The following is a 21,543-nucleotide window of genomic DNA, read 5'->3' as shown; positions in this document are numbered from 1 at the left end:
TCTCCCTTTAAGAGGGGCCTTCTAGTCGTGGGCAGGCTGCGCCTGCCCACTTCCTAGCCTGCATATAGAACCCAGTATACTGTCCTTCTAGAAGGCTCTGGAAGCTTCCAGGTAAGGGTCTACCACCAGGCTTACCACAGCATGCAGAGATAAGTTGTTTTCATATTTATTACCCATTTTACTTGTGTCAGTAAGGAAAGTTTGTCTTACTTTCTATGATAAAGATTGTTTTTTTGCTCTCATTTTTTCTTATTTACAGCTTATATATGATAGTTTTGCCCATTACCTCATAACCAAGAAGGGGTATGATGAAGAATTGCTGACTGTAGCTCCAGAAAGCTGGGACTTTTGGTAAGTATTTTTAAAAATGGCTTACTTCCTTGGTGCCACAGTTCTTATGGGACTGGAAAAATAACTTGTCTTACTGAAGAGACATTCTCATGATTGTGAGACCCACCAAAGAAACTCCTAAATCACAGTTTAAAAAAGTTAAATTATATTGAAACAACATACTTCCAAAAATAACGTTAGAGTTGGTATTAAAAATTGGCTAAAATGCACACACCCTGGCTGTAGAAATTTAGGTCCTCAGCCTGCAAATACTATAATAAGTTCATGTGAGTAACCTCATTGAACTCAGAGTAATCCTTGTCTCAGTGAAGTCAGCGCAATTTTGCTATCAACTTGAGTGAGGGAAGGATTTCACTCATATGCTTACTTGCATATATATAAAGTCACTTTGATCCTGAAGTGTTTGGGGGACCAAGGTCTCTTTGGCTGCGTCTACACGTGCACGCTACTTCGAAGTAGCGGCAGTAACTTCGAAATAGCGCCCGTCACGTCTACACGTGTTGGGCGCTATTTCGAAGTTGAAATCGACGTTAGGCGGCGAGACGTCGAAGTCGCTAACCCCATGAGCGGATGGGAATAGCGCCCTACTTCGACGTTCAACATCGAAGTAGGGACGTGTAGACGATCCGCGTCCCGCAACATCGAAATAGCGGGGTCCTCCATGGCGGCCATCAGCTGGGGGGTTGAGAGATACTCTCTCTCCAGCCCTTGCGGGGCTCTGTGGTCACCGTGGGCAGCAGCCCTTAGCCCAGGGCTTCTGGCTGCTGCTGCTGCAGCTGGGGGTCCGTGCTGCATATACAGGGTCTGCAACTAGTTGTTGGCTCTGTGTATCTTGCACTGTTTAATGAAAGTGTGTCTGGGAGGGGCCCTTTAAGGGAGCGACTTGCTGTTGAGTCCGCCCCGTGACCCTGTCTGCAGCTGTGCCTGGCTCCCTTATTTCGATGTGTGCTACTTTGCCGTGTAGACGTTCCCTCGCTGTGCCTATTTCGATGTTGGGCTCAGCAACGTCGAAGTTGAACATCGACGTTGCCAGCCCTGGAGGACGTGTAGACGTTATTCATCGAAATAGCCTATTTCGATGTCGCAACATCGAAATAAGCTATTTCGAAGTTGGGTGCACGTGTAGACGTAGCCTTTGTGTGGCAAAGTTGCATATAATTTGGATAGTCTATGTTGACTATTTGTCAGGCATAATTTCTTCTTATCTAATTACTACGTTTCCTCTTCTAAATAAAACTAATTTTAGTTACAGAGAGGTAGCCGTGTTAGTCTGTACTTCAACAAAACAAAGCAGCAGAAATGTAGCACTTTAAAGACTAACACAAGCTTTTGTTGGACAGACCCACTTCATCAGATCAATTTCATTTCCAATACAGACTGACATTTATAAGTATGGAGGACAAAAAAAAATTGCAATAAAAACTGACAAATCAAATAAGTTTGAAGGAAGGGGGTGAGAGGTGGTGGGATGTTAATTGTCCTGTCTGAGATAATTACGAGCATCAAAGGAAGGGAAGTAGTCCTTGTAAAGCATTAGGTAATTGATAGCTCTGTTCAGTGTTAACGTGTCAAATTTGGATATGTACTCTAAATTTAGTTGTAAAGGATTGGCATTGGATCTGGAAGATAGAAATTTCCTTAAGCTTGCTGAAGATGGAACAATTTTGAGGTAATACTGATTAGTTTTTATTACTAGACAGATAAAAAAATGCATATGATTTTTAAAAGCCAGCACCTGATAACTGCAACAGCTATGAAATATTCAGGATCCTAATCACCATGGCTGCATCTCCACATGCCCCCTCTTCCAGAAGTGGCATGGTAAGGAGCAGCCTGGAATATGCTAATGAGGTGCAGATGTAAATTCCCTGTGCCTCATTAGCATATGGCCACATGAGTTGGAGTCTGGAGGAAGCTCTTCTGGATTCCAAAATAGACGTGTAGACATGAGGCCCAGGGGCATCTTCCAGAAGGAAACACTCTTTCGCCAAGCCCTCTTCTTCCTCAAAATTTTGATACAGTATCAAGTCATCCTTACTTCTGCACAGCTGCTGATGGAGGTGCTGACTTTAGACCGGGTCAACTAGCTAGTAGTCACAACTCTGGCTGCTCATTTCTGAGGGAACAGCAGAAGTCAGAGTGGCAAGAACATGAACCCCCCAATATATAGTAATAATAATAATGATAACAATAACCACCATGACTCCCTGTAATAACTTTCTGACCCTGCACTACCTCTTTATGGGTCAGAATCTCTAACTTACAAGACCTTGAAATTTCAGATTTAATAATATCAAATTGGTGACTATATTATTTTTAAAATCCTGTAGCCATGAAATTGGCCAAAATAGATCATGAATTTGATGATGGTCTGGTCATATGGAAGCATGACTCTTCTGGCACTGTAGGAAGAGAAGTTTAGGAAAGACATGGGAGTTTTTAAGATCACAACAGAGAGAAGTGATTTTTCTGAATTCATCTTAGCCTCTCTCAGGGGAAAAATTCCTAAGCTGATGAATCAGGACAAACCTTTTACATCCCGTGGTGATGATTAGAAGCTGAATGTACAAGAAGTGGTGCTTCTGAAGTATATGGGGATCTTCCCATGCTGAGCTCATCACTGGGTTAGAATTTACAATGTCAAATCACGTAGTATGGTCCCAAAAAATGTCCTGACTTGCTGTAGAAGGAAGATATTACATATCCCCCCCCCACAACACACAGCTACATTAATGGGGCACAAAACATGGATCCTCGGCATGCCTGAAAAAAGTATGACTGGACCTATTATAGAAGATATGTATGTATATTTGAAATTAAAAATGGTGCCTTTGACCAAGGTGCTATGGGAATGCTCAATGCTGTTAAGAACATTTAAAAGGAAAAGACTGGTGGTTATGATCTCAATTTGTAAGGGCAAACTACTTGCTGCAAAAGATCAGTGTTGATGTTAATGGCAGAAAAATATAATTTTCCCAAGATCTTATTCCTTTTAGTCAGAGCAGAGGAAGATCACATGTACCATGAAGGAAAATATCCTTAGATGAAGTAGTAGATTTGGTGATCTTATTTTCAGCAAGACACTGCTGATTTAACAGAGAACTTCTGCATCTACTGTGCCATGAGGGAATCGAGCCTGGCATTTGAAAGAGACCACTCCCCTTTCCCAAAGAACAAATTACTGAATGGAGAGGAAATGGGAGAAGTATCAATCACATGGCATGGATCAGAATTTGATTATTATGACACACTACTGTGCACTGCAGGAAATTTGAATAATTGTAAATATTTTTAATTTTCTTCATACAATTCATCAACTAGGGCAAGCCATGGTACCAAAAGTCTGACTCCTGAAGAGATTTTGGAAATTTATGTCAAAAGGGAATGGAAACACTTTAAAACATTCAGTGGAATGGTTTCCCACTCAGGTAAATATATATAATTACTTTGTAGTTAATGAACTTGTAAATTGTTTTGGCTACTGCAGTACTTGCTGCTGTTATTTGGTTTTTTCTTTAAACACTTAAAATAGTTTTAAATTAGGAAAATGTAGGGGACTTGGGTGCCTTGGGGATTGCTAAAGGAATATGTATGTTAGCACCTTTAATTATCAGGTTCACACTGAGTTCTTGTCAGCAGTGAACAGAGGTTGTTAAGATGGTCTGCTACTTGCTCTATGTGAAACAAGTTGGTGATCTTGGTCTAGTTTTGGTTGCAAAGCTTTGCCTTTGGGAGGGTATGGTATTTGTTGGGGAAATACACATTAAACCCCTCTAGTACGGCACTCTTATCATCTGGCAAACTCTGTAATCCCGCATGATTTTAGTTAGCTGGATGACCACTTGTCATGGGTGTGGCCAAGTTTCCCATGGCCCCATAAAGTTTATTTACAGCCACCAGTCCTGGCTATCAGTGTTCTGTGCTGTTATTTAGCTGTAATTTACCAGTAAGAAATTGAAATGTTGATAATTCTGTTAGACGATATTGATCTCCTGTGGTCCGGCAAATTCTCTCGTTTGGTAGCGGTCAAGTCCTGATAGTGCCGAACTAGAGAAACTAAACCTATACACTTAAGCTGTCATTTGCATTATTTAGGGCAAAGTGTCTGCAGATCTTTAACTTCTGCACATTGACAACTGGCTACTCTGGACTTTCTGCTATTGATAGCATCTAAATATAAAGGACTGAATAGGCCTGGAGACTGAACTACTCACTTCTCTGTGGCGGATGAGGGGCTTGCATTTCCATTTCAAGAGGAAAACTTGCATTCCCACCTTGTACCTATGCTGTAGATAAATAAGCGACTTCAGTTTTTACATTTGTGTATAATGTACACAGAGGTTAGATGCTCAGATACGTTTTTATTAACTAAAAATTAAAGTAACCTTAGCCACCTTTGGGAGCATTGGTTTCACACAAAATATATAAGGATTTTAAAATGCTTAAGCCCATAAAACGTAAGGGTTTGCAGGATGAAGTCCATTAGCACATCCATAGCTTTATTTCTGGGCTGTTCCACTGATGCATACGGCTAACACCCGTGTTGGGTAGTTCTGTGTCTGCAGGAGTCTTGGGGTAAGATCTAGTTCTGCTCCTCTCCAAGGCACAGGACAGAACTTCCAGAGTGGGGGATTGTTGTTTTCAAATCACTTTAATACCGTGGGCTTGTCTACACTACTACCTTCCTTCGCAGGAAGGATGGTAATTAGGGTGTTGGGAGTTTACTAATGAAATGCTGCCTATGCAAAATTTTGAGGAGTAAGGGGACTTCGAAGTTGCCCTGGCACTTCAAAGTACCAGCGGGTGAGCTGCAGCTAGACGCGTGCCTGTACTTCAAAGTTTAAAACTTCGGAGTTGCCGCGGTGGGGGAAGGGTAATTTGCTTAATGAAGTGCTGCCTATGCATGGCAGCACTTCATTAGTAAACTCCCAACACCCTAATTACCATCCTTCCCTCGAAGGAAGGAAGGTGGTAGTCTAGACAAGCCCCTTGAGTATTCTGGGCTGTTGTGAGAGCTGGAGAGGCCCCCAGTATATTTAGTCCCAGACACCTGCTCTTAGTTACAGCCTGTTGAGCTATGAGTTATAGTGCTGTTTGGAACTTCTAAAGTGCTGTGACCTTCTGCCTTGCCTCTAACATGCCCCTGCATCTATTCACAAAAGGCAGTGATGCTCTTCCTCACTTCTGCACTGTGGGCATCTTCCCCCAGCCAGACTCCTCAATATCAGGTTGGAGCATTGTTAACTGACTCTGACCCTTTTGCCTGAGCTGGTAAAGATCTCATTCAGGGCCTTAATATTTATTTTTAAAATCTCAGTAATTTGCCAGGGAGTAGCAATTTTTATTAGCAATAATATGATGCTAGAAAAAGAGTCACAAAAAGTGTAACATGCATGATAGTAGATTTAACAATGACTAATATCTATTCCCAGTGAAAACACAATGGCCATTTCTGCACAGGCCACTTCCTTTGGAACTGGCTTGCTAATACAGGGAGCGAAAGATGCCAATGAGGCGTGGATGCAAATTCCCTGTGCCTCATTAACATAACATCACGTGATTTGGAGTCCGGAAGACCATTCTTCCAGACTCCAAAACGCTGTGTAGAAGCGTTGCCCCGGAGGCGGACTTCCGGAAGGAAGTCCTCCTTCTGGAGACCCCTTCTTCCCAAAAATTTTTGGGAAGAAGGGGCTTCTGAAGAAGGACTTCCTTCCAGAGGCTCCCCCTGGCGGCCGCGCTTCTGCATGGCATTTTAGAGTCCAGAAGAACGGTCTTCCATACTCCAAATCACGTGACGTTATGCTAATGAGGTGTGGGGAATTTACATCCACACCTCATTAGCATCTTTCGCTCTGTGTATTAGCATGTCACTTCTGAAGGAAGTGGCCGGTGTAGAAACGGCCAATGGGAACTTTAAAAATAAACCATTTGAACACAGACTTTTTGCCCAGTTAAACTATCCAGCATAGTTTAAAAATATATGCATTTTTATTTCTTTTGCAGCTAAATATTATTGCTTTGATAATTATTTTGACCTACCTGGAGCCCTTCTTTGTGCAAGGATTGTGGATTGTTTAGACCAGGTAAGAAATATATAATTTCAAGCCCAATAAATAGGAAAGAAAAATATTGCATCTTATTTTATTCTTTTTCTTTCTCTCCTCTCCTGTCCCTGAACAAACAAAATACCATGTTGATTAATGAAGTGTCTGTTTGACACTTATGCTATGAAGCGAAATATACGTTGGTTGGAGCTTTATAATCCTCATCTACAGTGTAAGTCTTCTACTATAGCAAGGGTAAATGGTGTGATGAAAATATACTCTGCAACCACCAGAGAGCAGAAATAGTTTGCGTAAGAATCATTCAGTGCTTGCCTTAGTCTTTCTTACATTCAGAATGGTATCCTTAAAAACAAATTGGAAATTGAAATATGATAGAGTCTAATTCTTACATGTAACTTGTTAAACATGGTATACAGTCAAGTGGGTTCAGAAGGTTAAATCTTCAAATAGAAATTTTTCAATGTGCATATTAAGTTTACATGCTACAGATGAGTGTATAAGTGGGAATACACCTCTAGAGGTGGAATCATTTTGAAATTTGCAGGTGCCAAACATAGCCGCTAGTGAAATTCTAGATGACAATATCTCTGTTGCAGTTCCATGAATATTGAAAGCTCTTTACCAAGACAAGTGCTTAAGACAGTATATTTTGTATTCTTCTGGAAGATAATGGCTTTAGCTTTCATTTGCATTGAAGAGTGCGCAGAGGTTGAAACTTGTAGATTGTTTTTTAATAAAGTACAGATCGATTCAACAGAAGAATATGGTGCTTTCTCTCTATTGCCATAGAGGTTAACCCTCTGTCGTCCAGCACCCTCGGGATCTGACCAATGCTGGAGAGAGAATTTGCCGGACCACAGGTTGTCAGTATTGTCTAGCATTTTACCGACACTTTCACTGCTTACTGAGCTCTTAGAAGACATTTAGGAGTAAGTTACAACTAAATAACAGCACAGAACACTGAGAGCCAGGACTTGTGGCTGTAAACAAACTATATGGAATCACAGGAAACTTGGCCACACCCATGATAAGCAGTTGTGCCAGATTATGGATGTTGCCAGATGAGCGAGTTCCAGATAAGAGAGGTTCAATCTGTAATTTGTCTCCAGGCTGGTTAATGACACTGAAATATTTAATTGTTCCTGAGTGATACCTCAATTTAAAGGAGGAGTAACTGTATCAGACTATCATAGCATCTGAGCGCTTCACAATCTTTGACGTATTTCCCCTCACAATACATCACAGTATGCCTCTGTGAAGTAGAGATGTACTGATGTGCAGAGAATGAATGACTTTCCCTAGGTCACACAGGCAGCTTGTGGCAGACCAGCTAATTGGACTCAGATCTTGCAAGTCATAGACAAGTGCCGTAATTACTAGACCATTTTTCCACTCACTACACCTGTTACACTAACCCTCCTCTCAAAACACCTAGATATATCTGTAGCATGTAGATTTAATATGCATATTGACATTTTTCCATTTGAAGATTTAATCTTCTGAACCCACTTAAGTATATACCTTCTTTAATGAGTTACTTTTAAGTTAAGTTAAGTTAGTTAAACCCGTGAACCCCAAGTGGGGCAAAGGTCATCCACAAGGCTCCTCCACCTGGTTCTTTCTTGGGCAATGGCTTCAATCTGGCCCCATGACTGTCCCAATTCTTGTGCTTCCATGACTGTAGATCTCCTCCATGTTATTCGGGGTCTTCCTCAGCTGCGTTTCCCCTGAGGATTCCATTTTAAGGCATGTCGAACAATGCTGGATGGGGTTTTCCGCAAAGTATGTCCCAGCCATCCCCATTTTCTCCTTTTTATTTGGATCCCCACTGGCTCTTGGCCTGTTCGCGTCCACAGATGTTCATTCGTGACTTTGTTTTGCCATCTTATTTGTAATATGTACCTCAGGCATCTGTTCAAAAACGTCTGCAGTTTGTGCGTTGAGGACTTTGTGGTGCTCCATGATTCACAGGCATACAGCAGGACGGACTTTACATTTGAATTGAAGATTCTCAGCTTTGTTTCGACAGAGATGTTGTGTGATCTCCATACTGGCCACAGAGTTTGAAATGCTGCTGTGGCTTTGCCAGTCCTGGATTTCATGTCTAGGTCAGTACCACCATCTTTATTCACAGTTACTTATAAGAGTTACACTATATCATATTTCAATTTTCTATTTGTTTTTAAGAATACCATTTCGACGGTAAGAAAGGCTAAGGCAGACAGGTACTTAAAGATTCTTATGTTTTTACTGTATTCCAGGGAACCTGGTTATGTTTGGCACCTGCAAATTTCAAAATGATTCCATCTCTAGAGGTGTATTCCCACTTACACACTCATCTGTAGCATTTAAACTTAATATGCACATTGAAAAATTTCCATTTGAAGATTTAACCTTCTGAACCCACTTGACTGTATACCATGTTTAACAAGTTACTTGTAAGAGTTACACTCTGTCATATTTCAATTTCCAATTTGTTTTTAAGGATACCGTTCTGAATGTAAGAAAGACTAAGGCAAACACTTAATGATGCTTGAGTTGGTGGTGGTTATTCAGAATTTGTGATTCTTTTACTTGGTTACTGGATCATGTCTGCATATTGTACATCATGATTGGGTCAACTTGCTGAAAAAGTCAATATAATGAAAGTTAAAAAATTTCAGCTCTGAAAATTTCCAATCCTTGGAACAGAAAGCCTGCACTGACTGTCTGTTCCAGGGATAAAAGCTCTCCAGAGTACAGTAAGGTCTCAGAGTACGCGAACTCAGAGTACGCGACCCCGTTCTTACGTGTCTGACCCCGATTCCTATTGTAAACCCTGTAGCACAATTTCCAGTTGCGCTTAACTCACTCCCCCAACCCTGGCTCAACCCCCCTGGCTCTGCATGGCTCGGGCTCAGCCCTCCTCCCCAGCTCTTCTCACCACCCGCACATAGCTCCTGCTCACTCCCACCCCTGCCTCTGGCTCTAGCTCACCACCCCTCAGGCGCAACTCTGACTCAACCTCCCTGGTCCCCGTTCAACACCCCCTGCCGGCTCACCACCCACGTGCGGCTCTGGCTCACCTGCCACCCCCACCTCTGGCTCTGGCTCATCACCCCTCACGCGTGGCTCCAGTTCACCCTCCACTCCCTGCCCCGGTTTAAACTCCCACATGCGTCTCCAACTCAACCCCACCCCCCATCCCCAGTTCACTCCCTCACCATCTCACCACCCGCGCCTGGCTCTGGCTCCGGTTCAACTGCCGGCCGTGTCCTGGATCACTGCCTGAGAAGGGCTTTGCCTCACCACCCCACATGCAGCTCCAGCTCAACACCGCCCCTCTCCCCGCCTGCAGCCCTAACCCACCCCAGCCTTATCCCCCTACCCCCACCTGCCATGGCCCCAACCCACCGCCAGGCTTAAACCTCCCCAGCTGCCCCCCCGCAGGACTTACCTTTCTGCTGCTTCCCTGGCTGCAGAACATGTGATCTGCCAGGGAAAAAGCCAGACCCCCACTTGCTCGAAATCCGGGTTACGCGAGAGTGCGTAGAACGGAACCCTCGTGTACTCTGAGAGGTTACTGTATTACTGTTCAGCATGATATACCACCTGGAAGTGATGTATGAAGGATACTCTGATTAGGATACGTTGCAACATGCTGTCTGTCAAAGACAAAAAAATATTCTTTTCCCCCCAAGACCCACCGGTATATAGGACCCTCATTCAAGTCCATGTTTGGAGTAGTAAGGCACAGATTTTTTTGGAGTATTTTAATGGTGTTACTATGCTTGACAGATCTTGGAACCCAAGTCTTACTGACCTTCCTAAGTGTCTAAGTCACTTTTGAAAAGGAGACCGAGGCTCGTAAAGGCAGCTCTGCAAGTAAAATGCTGCATCAGCGCAGCTCCACTGCAGTAGAACTTTAATGAAGATACTCTAAACTGACAGGAGAGAACTCTCCCATCAGCTTAGTTAATCCACCTCCCAGAAATCTGGTAGCTGCATTGGCTGGAGAAGCTCTCCCATTAACACAGCACTGTCTACATCAGGATGTTAGGGTACTATGGCTACGTCTACACATGCACCCTACATCGAAGTAGCTTATTTCGATGTTGCGACATCAAAATAGGCTATTTCGATGAATAACGTCTACACGTCCTCCAGGGCCGGCAACGTCGATGTTCAACTTCGACGTTGCGCAGCCCGACATCGAAATAGGCGCAGCGAGGGAACGTCTACACGTCAAAGTAGCACACATCGAAATAGGGATGCCAGGCACAGCTGCAGACAGGGTCAACGGGCGGACTAGCGCTTCCGGGGCAACAGCTAGCCGCTCCCTTAAAGGGCCCCTCCCACATACACTCAGCCTGCACAGCACGCGGTCTGACGAGCCATATAGGCACACAGACCCCGAGCGCCGCAGTCATGGACCCCCAGCAGCAGCAGCAGCAGCAGCAGCAGCAGCAGCAGCTAGAGGTCCACCCAGCCCTCCCGGCAGGAACAGGGCTTGCCCTGGCTCTTGTCATGTTGGGGGCAGCTGAGCACCTTCTTGCCCCAGGGGAGGACATGCCCCCAGGGCAGCAGGGCTCAGCCCCTACCCTTGCAGCACCCCGCTCCACCCCCCGCCTCACACGCCGGCGGCTGTGGAGCTACCCCACCAGCACCGACTGGTGGGAGCGGCTGGTGCTTGGGGAGTGGGACAACGAGCACTGGGTCCGCCACTTCAGGATGACCCGACAGACATTCCTGGAGCTGTGCCAGTGGCTCAGCCCCGCACTCAGGCACCAGGACACTGCCATGCGGCGTGCCCTCCCTGTGGAGAAACGGGTCGGCATCGCTGTCTGGAAGCTGGCCACTCCGGACAGCTACCGATCCGTGGGGCAGCAGTTTGGCATCGGAAAGGCCATCGTCGGGGCTGTCTTCATGGAGGTAAGAGAACCCACAGGGGGAGGCCAGGGCAGGCCAGGGGGGCCAGGGCAGAGCAGGGGGGCCAGGGCAGGGCAGGGCAGGGTAGGGGAGCCAGGGCAGGGCAGGCCAGGGGGGCCAGGGCAGGGCAGAGCAGGCCAGGGGGGCCAGGGCAGGGCAGGGCAGGGCAGAGCAGGGCAGGGGGGCCAGGGCAGGGGAGCCAGGGCAGGGCAGGCCAGGGGGGCCAGGGCAGGGCAGAGCAGGCCAGGGGGGCCAGGGCAGGGCAGGGGAGGGCAGGCCAGGGGGGGAAGGGCAGAGCAGGGCAGGGGGGCCAGGGCAGGGCAAGGCAGGGCCATGTACACCCTGCTCACCCCTCATTGGGGCTGTCCCATGTGCTTTCTCTGCAGGTCGTGCGTGCCATCAACTCCATGCTCCTGCACAGGCTCGTGAGGCTGGGGGACCCACGTGCCACTGTCGCCGCCTTTGCCACCCTGGGCTTCCCCAACTGCTTCGGGGCTCTGGATGGGACTCACATCCCCATCCGCGCCCCGCATCACAGTGGAGGCCGATACCTCAACCGGAAGGGCTACCATTCAGTCGTCCTGCAGGCCTTGGTGGACAGCCGGGGACGGTTCCAGGACATTTACGTGGGCTGGCCTGGCAGCACCCACGACGCCCGGGTGTTCCGCAACTCGGGCCTGTGCCGCCGGCTGGAGGCGGGGACCTACATCCCCCAGCAGGAGATCCCTCTGGGGGACACCACCATGCCCTTCTGCATCATCGCGGATGCGGCCTACCCCCTCCGGCCGTGGCTCATGCGCCCCTACACGGGCCACCTCTCCGCCAGCCAGGAGCGCTTCAACCAGCGCCTGAACCGTGCGCGCCAGGTGGTGGAGCGCTCATTTGGCCGCCTCAAGGGACGATGGCGATGTCTCCTCACCCGCCTGGATGCCAGCCCCAACAACATCCCCCAGATTGTGGGTGCCTGCTGCGCCCTGCACAACCTCGTGGAGAGCAAGGGGGAGAGCTTTCTTCAGGGCTGGGCCGCCGAGGCCGGCAGGGCACACCTCCAGCCACCTGCTGCCCCCAGTCGGCAGGTGGACCCAGAGGGGACCCGGGTCCGGGAGGCCCTGTGGGCCCACTTCGACAACCAGGCCGCGGGGTGAACTGTGCCCAGGCCCCCTACTGCCCGCCCCTTCCTCCCCCACACTCCTGCCCCAACGCCCACACCATGGAGCACCCCACCGCCCCCCCCCCACTTGTCCAGGAGAAATGACAGCACGAACTTGTGGGTGAACGTAAATGTTTTTTTTGTCCTCACGAATTTTTTTTTTTTTTTAAATAAAAAAATATATATATGTGAGACAGAAACCAAAAAGGAGGGACAAACATTCAACAAAACCAAGATGGGCACAAATAAAACTATGTACAACAATAAAAATGAAAGCACTGTGCGCCATCAAAAGAAAAACAAAAAGCAGGGAGGAGAACGGGGAGAACTATGTACAGGGGGGGACGGGGCAAACAGGGGAAACACCCACACCACCCACCCAGTCCCCAAAGTCTGTCCAACAAGGGGGGGGGGCCACGTCCCGGGCCCCTCGCCCCTACAGCCCAGCAGTGGGCGTGCCCGGCCGGGAGCTCCGCTGGGCCTGCAGTCTGGTGCGCGGCTGGGTGGGAGCGGGCTCCACCGGAAGGTAGCGGCGCCGGCGAGTCGCGGGTGGCTCCAGGGGTCCCTTGGCGCGGTGGCCCTCGCGGGGAGGTGGCGGGGCGACGGTGGACGGCCTGGCGACGGCTGGAGCAGCCGGTGGTGGGGCTGCAGGAGCAGGCATGGCGGGCGGTGGCGCGGCCGGCGCGGCATGGGGGGCCAGGGAATCAATCAGCCGATTGATGGTATCCAGAAAGGCCCCCCATGCCTCTCTGTGCCAGGCCAGCGCCTGCTCCTGCAGCCGGAGGTGCTGTTCCGACACCTCCAGCTGCCGGCGGTGGATGGCCAGCAGCTGGGGGTCTGTGGCCGCCGCCGGTAGCAGGCACGGGGTCCGCCGTCTGGCCCTCCGCGGGGCCGGTCGTTCCTCGGCCGAGGGGCTGCCCTGGAGCGAGGGTCCTGGAGGGGTCTCCGGGACGACCGATGCCTTGCCGGCGCTCTCTTCCGGTCCTTCGGATGGTGCAGGTGCAGGTGCAGGACACAGGAGAGGAGGGGGGAAAGAAGAATGGAGACAGGCGTTAGTGTGGGCCCCGAGCCGTGGCCTTTGTCCCCCCCGCCCTTTGCTGCAGGTTCCCCATCCCCGTCTCCGGGAGATGCTGCTGTGATGGATGGGGTTCAGGGGTCCCCCTGCCCTGCACCCCGTCCCCTGGTGGGAGCGACTCTCACTTCACCCCGCAGGGTCTGAGAGCAGGAGAGGTTTCTTAGGCCACAGATGGCCAGTTTCTGGCAGGAGTGACAGCACCAGCTGTCGGAAGAGACAGTCCTTCCAAGCCGTCGTGGGGAGAAGACCCCAAGGGGGGCCCCTCTGGGATGCAGCTTTCCCCCTCCTCTGGCTGGCTGCCTACCAGCTCTCCCTTCCCCTAGCCTCTACCTGTGGCCCCCACCCTCGCCCCCCAATTCCAAGCCAGCTCGGCTCCTCCCTCCTGTTTGTTCAGGGCAGAGGTGTCACCTGCCAGCTGTAGCGCCAGGATCCTCCTTTGGCCCTGGGAGCTCCTCAGCTCGGGTGGCTCATATGTAGCCTGAGTCTCCCTTTGGCACTCCCCCCACTCCATCGCATGCTGCTGCTGTGGGGTGTCCGACCCCCTCCGCCCGGGGGCCCCTCGAGGTTCCGCTCCCCCCTGGCCCGGGGATGGGGCATGGCACTGTCATGCAGGGTGAGGGGGGGCAGGGGCTGATGGCTGCAGTGCTGTGAGGGCCATGGCCCTGGTGTCCTTGGGGCCATGGCCATGTGAGCGTGTGGGGGGCCCTGGACACATATCTCTTACCCCCGCCCCTCAAGCCCCGGGGTGTCCACCAGAGAGGGGTACCTACCTGTGGGTCCACTCCCACGGTCCGGAGATCCCCGGGGGTCGGAGGCCCTGCTGCTGCTCCGGGATGGCAGGAGGAGGATCTGCAGGCTGGAATCGGTGGAGGAGGATTCCCCCTCCTCCTCCTCCTCCTCCTGCCGCAATTTCCCGGGGATGGCCTCCGGGGGGGGCCCCCGGGGTGCGGGGCTTACCTCCGGGGCGGAGCCCGGCTGCAGGGCCTGCTGGGGCTCGTCAGCCGAGGTGTCAAGGGTGGCCGGAGGGGAGGAGGTGTGCTGGGAGCCCAGGATGTCCCTGAGCTCCCTGTAAAAGGGGCAAGTGACGGGGGCGGCCCCAGATCGGCTGGCCGTATCCCGGGCCCGGGCATAACCCTGCCGCAGCTCCTTGACCTTACTCCGGACATGGTCCGGAGTGAGGGCAGGGTGACCCCGGGCAGCCAGGCCATCGGCCAGCCGAGCGAACGCATCCGCGTTCCGCCTCTTGCTCCCCATTACCTGGAGCACCTCCTCCTCGCTCCAGAGCCCCAGCAGGTCCCGCATCTTGGCCTCCGTCCAAGAGGGGCCCCGCTGCCGCTTCCCAGACTGCGTGGCCCTCTGGCTGCCCTTCCTGCTGTGGCTCCTCTTGGGGGGGGTCCCCTGGGGGCGCTGGGGGGGCTGCTGGGCAGCCATGGCTGCTGTCAGGGGCTGAGGGCTGTGCAGGCTCGCCGCCGCGTGTGCAGGCAGGAGCCTGCACGTTGCCTCAGCCTCCTGCAGTCAGGGCGGGGGAGGGGACCTTTAAGGGGCCGCTCCACGCGGCCACCAGTGAGCTGCGGGGCTGGAGAGAGCGTCTCTCAACCCCCCAGCTGATGGCCGCCATGGAGGACCCGTCAATTTCGACGTTGTGGGACGCGGATCGTCTACACTGTCCCTACTTCGACGTTGAACGTCGAAGTAGGGCGCTATTCCTATCTCCTCGGCTGCGTCTACACGTGCACGCTACTTCGAAGTAGCGGCAGTAACTTCGAAATAGCGCCCGTCACGTCTACACGTGTTGGGCGCTATTTCGAAGTTGAAATCGACGTTAGGCGGCGAGACGTCGAAGTCGCTAACCCCATGAGGGGATGGGAATAGCGCCCTACTTCGACGTTCAACATCGAAGTAGGGACGTGTAGACGATCCGCGTCCCGCAACATCGAAATAGCGGGGTCCTCCATGGCGGCCATCAGCTGGGGGGTTGAGAGATACTCTCTCTCCAGCCCTTGCGGGGCTCTGTGGTCACCGTGGGCAGCAGCCCTTAGCCCAGGGCTTCTGGCTGCTGCTGCTGCAGCTGGGGGTCCGTGCTGCATATACAGGGTCTGCAACTAGTTGTTGGCTCTGTGTATCTTGCACTGTTTAATGAAAGTGTGTCTGGGAGGGGCCCTTTAAGGGAGCGACTTGCTGTTGAGTCCGCCCCGTGACCCTGTCTGCAGCTGTGCCTGGCTCCCTTATTTCGATGTGTGCTACTTTGGCGTGTAGACGTTCCCTCGCTGTGCCTATTTCGATGTTGGGCTGAGCAACGTCGAAGTTGAACATCGACGTTGCCAGCCCTGGAGGACGTGTAGACGTTATTCATCGAAATAGCCTATTTCGATGTCGCAACATCGAAATAAGCTATTTCGAAGTTGGGTGCACGTGTAGACGTAGCCCTCATGAGGTTAGCAACTTCGACGTCTCGCCGCCTAACGTCGAAGTTAACTTCGAAATAGCGCCCTACGCGTGTAGACGTGACGGGCGCTATTTCGAAGTTAGTGCCGCTACTTCGAAGTAGCGTGCACGTGTAGACCCAGCTACTAATGGCATCATACAATTTGTCACATCCCTGAGCAATTTAGTTATACAAATATAGGTCTGTAGTGGAGACGATGCAAGTCAGAAAGGAGTGGCTATGCTGAGCTGAGCTATGCCTAAATGCCTTTAAATATTTGGATGTGAGTGACTTGTCTAAGATGACACACAGTCTGAAGAAGAGCCAGCTGCTGAACTCTGATCTGCTAAGCCACAGGCAATAACACCTGGTTTTCAAATAACCATTGTTATTTATGAAATAGATTTACTTTATTTTCTCATGTAAAAACTCAGAATAACTGATGTGTGACATACTCAGTGGTGTATGGGTTTTTTTTTCATGTATTTATTTTTTATTATTACTGCATGACAGACAAACAAAATATGACTTTTGGAAGGATGTGGTTGCTGCTGTACAGTATAACTATAAAACTTCAGCTTTTAAAGGTAGGTGAATTAATTTAAGACACTACAGTGGGCTGTAAATATATGCAGGCTCGGTAGGATTCATTTTTAAGTAATTTTGCCGGATAGTATCAGTATTTATTTTTAAGATTTTTTTTTTTTAGTTATGATCAATCTACATTTTCAGAGTTGCACAAAATTGTGGGTTTTAAGCCATTTATTTTATTTTTTATCTATTTATATTTTAATAGTTGCTGGAAATTATGGGGTATCAGACAATAACTTTTAATTATCATAGATGTTGAGATTCAAAAGTTAAAACTTTAGAACCATTAGATCACAAATTGTCAACATCACAGGTAAAAATATACCAAGTAAATATTTTAAAATCAGTTTCTGTGTTCTCAGTAGCATTTTGCTTACTTTGCCAGCCCATATATTTTAACTTTCATCATTTTTTTGTTGTTGTTGTTTGTCTCCATTTGGGCAAAGCAACAACATTTACCAGTACAAATCTAACTGAGGGAAGGGGAGGGATAGCTTAGCAGTTTGAGCATTGGCCTTGTGAATGCAGCGTTCTGAGTTCAGTTTTTGAGGAGGTTATTTGGGGGCCTGGGGCAAATAGATTTTTTAAAATGTTCTCTGAGGGATAGTGCTTGGTCCTGCCAAGAGGGCAGGGGACTGGACTCAATGACCTCTCAAGGTCCCTTGCAGCTCTGTGATATGTGTAGATGTACGTACTTATATATTTACTGAAGCAGAAACTTCTTCATTTAATTTGTTACTCCAGTTGATCCTCGTTAGAAGTACAAATGTTTTCTATGCACGTTTACACTGAAAAGGGTTCTCATAACCCTCTTTACCTGCCCTAAGTTTAAGCATTAGGATGGATTTCGTAACGTTTGTGCAGGGCTACCTTGACAAATTCCTGTAACTTAAAAAACAGTTAATTTTTTCTCATGATTGGAGGAATGAGAGTGAAAGATAGAAAGGAATACTGTAATTCATGCACTGATGCTGTATACTGATGTATTCCATAACTAGCTCAGAACATCTTTAATCTGGCAATCCTGTGAAACAAGGCTTACTGAATTCAAGAATCTCCTGGGTCAGGGAAGGTGCTATGGGGTCTAAGTGTGAGGGGAATAGTGTGGGATGCTCTCACATGCCCCGCACCCACGAAAATATGTAGCTCTGGCCCTCAGTTGCTCCTAGGTACCGTGCTCCACCATTATGGGAGCAGTGGAGAAAAACCTCAGGAGCAGTACTGTGCTATGCTGCTGCTTCCTGAGCTGCCGGGGGAGAGGAACCACAGTACACAGAGCTGCTTCCTCCCCACCCACCAGGGGTCTGTACAGAGGTTAAGTGTATTATTTTTAGCAACACCAAAAATAATTACAAAATATGGAAATATTGAGCAACTCAAGTTATTTCACAGGTGGTTACTGAACATTTCAACACCTCTGATTTTGCCTAGAATTACTGACACGTTGATGCCATTTTCCATAAAAATTATTCTATTGTAATTTTTTAAATACGAGTAGAGAAAATGGTTTAATTACAAATGCTAAAGCACTGTGGTTGATATTTACTGAAACTGCATGGAATGCCATTCCACAGTATAGACAGTTTGATCTGTGAATAAGGTAGATGAAGTTTTTCTGCTCACTGTCTATCGATGTACATAAGACTATATATGATAAAAACAGATTTCTTGGGTCTGTTGAATGGGTACATACAGTTTACTGAAAATATTTTGGTATAAATAACTTTTTAAAGGATCATGTAAAATTAAATTATATGTTGCAAATAAAATACTTTTGGCTAGTTTGTTCATACTTATCACTTCAGTATTTTCTGGGTAGGGATGTGGCTCAGTGTTTGTCAGAAAGTATATGGGTTTATTATAAATGTGCTTTATTTTAAGATATTTTCATCTAGTTTTTAAAATATATTATTAAAAACAGAATCAACAAAATTGTCTGTGATAAAGAGTTTCTAAGCAAAACTGTTGATTGTCACAGGTGGATGATACCAGATGTTCATAAAAATACCTGAGTATGTTTTCTGTCTGATGGGGACATGGTAAGATATTGGCAGTTCGGCAATACCTTTAGGAAATCCAAGAAATCTTCATTCAAGTACAGTATTGTACATCAGCTGTCGTATTTCTGAAGAAAGTGTACTAAGATATTTGAATTATACAAGGGTTTGCTTCTAAATGGCTCTGATTTTGTAAATTTCTGTTGCAGTAGAAATAACACTGAGCCATGCACATACAAATTGAGGAAGGAAGATTATCTGTTTGTCTAAGCTTTCTGAACCTTTTCCTGCTCACAGCCTTACAGCATTTTTACTGGCAAAAGATGACTAGACTTCTGGGTACTTTACAATGTTGTAATAACAGATTTTCTTTCCCCCCCTCTGTGAGTAGGAAGTAGGAGTGAATCCTTTGCTTTGTTTTTAGAGTATATTTAAAATACATTGATTTTTTAAAAACATTGATAGAAAATGAATCTTCAGTTTGAGCTCAGTATCAATGTTTTTTGTTCTGATTTTTTCTTATTTCTTTTCTCTAGCTGCATTTAGTTCACTACTGAATTGTCATTTTGTACATTAATTTTATTCCTAGATCTAGTGTTCCTTGAAAGTGCAATTACATTTGTAGTACTTGCCTAAGAAGATTTGAAGTTGGTCACTGCTTTCTGTAAAAGCAGATTGTGAATCCACAGCTAAAAGCAAGTTGCAGGCTGGACTTTCAAATTTGAAACTGGATGAACGAAATCCAAATTTACCACCAAAATCTGTCTCTAGCCATCCAAAGTTTTGAGGTTTTTATTTAAAAAAATTATTATACTCATGGCTAGATAGTCTCTGGTACAATAATATGAGAAGCTCATTAATAAGTCAGTATCTATAGCTTTTTACAAACATTACAAGATTAATACCTAAACTCCTATAAAGCAAGCTGAAGTGTTTATGTTCATTAGATAAATGAAGATATAAGTGGGTAACAAGTTATTCTTCTCTTGGGTATGTCTGTTCTAACATAGGTAAAGATTAAAAATTCATAAAATGTACTCTTGGTAGTTCTACATAATACCCTTTTTTTATCCTCCACCCCTCCAGCTTCCAGCCAAAAGTCACTGATTAGATTTGTGGGACAACAATCTCTCTGGTACATGGTATATGTTGTCAAATTTTAGGACATGCTTTTGGATTATCTTCAGTACAAAGTAATTGTGAAAACATTTTCAGTACATGAGTAGCACTTGCCAATGGAAAGTTTCCCATATCCACTACCCTGTAGCTGTTAGTACTTCCCAAACGGAAGTGCCAAATAAACTGAATGTATTGGCAGAAAAGTATATCTTAAAATGCTGTAAGCTGCTTTGGGTAGTTAAATAGATTAATGATCTTTTAGAAACGATTGTATATTAAAATCATTTGTTGCACAGAAAATTGGTGATCTAAATTGGAATCTTGAATTAGATTTAGGATATGAGGGGGAAAGACCAGACTGATAATCCAAAAAGCCAATGTGCCTAGAATTTTCAGTTTGGCTCAAAAAAGGAGAATTTATGGTGGCGTTTGGATACTGTTTTAATGCCTATTATGTTGCCATTCACCTTGCAAAACTGTCATGATAATTTACCCACGCACTGGTTAAATCTACTTGGCTTCCATAGCATAAATCTTATTGACTCACCCAGAAAGAATTATACAAGTTAGGCAAAGGAACTACTAGAATTTTGCACAGCTGTTGCATAATAATTTATTGCAAGTTCTAACAAAATACTTGTTGACTTAATAACAAACCAATTGAAAGACGAACTTCACTTTTTTATTAATACCAAACTTTTATCAGATTTGGAAAAGAAAACAGAAGTGTTTTAGAAAAGACAAAAAAAAATAATGCTGGTTTCAAATTAATACAGACATTGACTTGGGTTTCATAAAGAAGTAGCACAATCAAAAAATCATAAAAGATAGGTTTTTGACCTTTTAGTAATTGTAACATTGACAGAGAAAATGATTGACAAAGCATCTATGTCAAAGTAACTTTTAGTTTAAAATAAAAAACAGCATCTGTTTTTCAGGGTTATTTGCAAGCTTCTTTGATGCATAGGCTTCTCTGAGAGCCATGCATGAGCAGGAGAACCTTATTTGAACAAAAGTCCAATTAAAATGTTTCATGTCTATTTTGTATATTTATTTGAAAAGAAGTACAATTTAAAAATATTAACTTAATTGATGTGCTCATCTGTGTGCCGCTAATTTCTGTGCTGAGTGTATCCGACAAATTAATGACACATGAAGGCTACGTCTACACGTGCACCCAACATCGAAATAGCTTATTTCGATGTTGCGACATCGAAATAGGCTATTTCGATGAATAACGTCTACACGTCCTCCAGGGCTGGCAACGTCGATGTTCAACTTCGACGTTGCGCAGCCCGACATCGAAATAGGCGCAGCGAGGGAACGTCTACACGTCAAAGTAGCACACATCGAAATAAGGGAGCCAGGCACAGCTGCAGACAGGGTCACGGGGCGGACTCAACAGCAAGTCGCTCCCTTAAAGGGCCCCTCCCAGACACACTTTCATTAAACAGTGCAAGATCCACAGAGCCAACAACTAGTTGCAGACCCTGTATATGCAGCACGGACCCCCAGCTGCAGCAGCAGCAGCCAGAAGCCCTGGGCTAAGGGCTGCTGCCCACGGTGACCACAGAGCCCCGCAAGGGCTGGAGAGAGAGTATCTCTCAACCCCCCAGCTGATGGCCGCCATGGAGGACCCCGCTATTTCGATGTTGCGGGACGCGGATCGTCTACACGTCCCTACTTCGATGTTGAACGTCGAAGTAGGGCACTATTCCCATCCGCTCATGGGGTTAGCGACTTCGACGTCTCGCCGCCTAACGTCGATTTCAACTTCGAAATAGCGCCCAACACGTGTAGACGTGACGGGCGCTATTTCGAAGTTACTGCCGCTACTTCGAAGTAGCGTGCACGTGTAGACG

The 21,543-nt window shown here is 47.2% G+C and overlaps 1 protein-coding gene across 1 annotated transcript in view; it reads left to right on the top strand.

Annotated features, from left to right (window-relative positions):
• NT5DC1 (5'-nucleotidase domain containing 1) overlaps positions 1-21,543 on the top strand; it is a 236,584-nt gene that overhangs the window by 18,964 nt on the left and 196,077 nt on the right. The window contains exons 2-6 of the mRNA XM_074990709.1: positions 260-351; positions 1,949-2,020; positions 3,673-3,779; positions 6,355-6,443; positions 16,486-16,561. Coding sequence (XP_074846810.1) covers positions 260-351; positions 1,949-2,020; positions 3,673-3,779; positions 6,355-6,443; positions 16,486-16,561 — 436 coding nt within the window. The remainder of the gene's footprint in view (positions 1-259; positions 352-1,948; positions 2,021-3,672; positions 3,780-6,354; positions 6,444-16,485; positions 16,562-21,543) is intronic.

Source organism: Carettochelys insculpta, chromosome 3 (assembly GCF_033958435.1).
Source record: "Carettochelys insculpta isolate YL-2023 chromosome 3, ASM3395843v1, whole genome shotgun sequence".
In the NCBI taxonomy this organism is placed as follows: domain Eukaryota; kingdom Metazoa; phylum Chordata; order Testudines; family Carettochelyidae; genus Carettochelys; species Carettochelys insculpta.
Note: the sequence above shows the minus strand (reverse complement) of the source record. Positions and strands in the feature narration are given on the sequence as shown.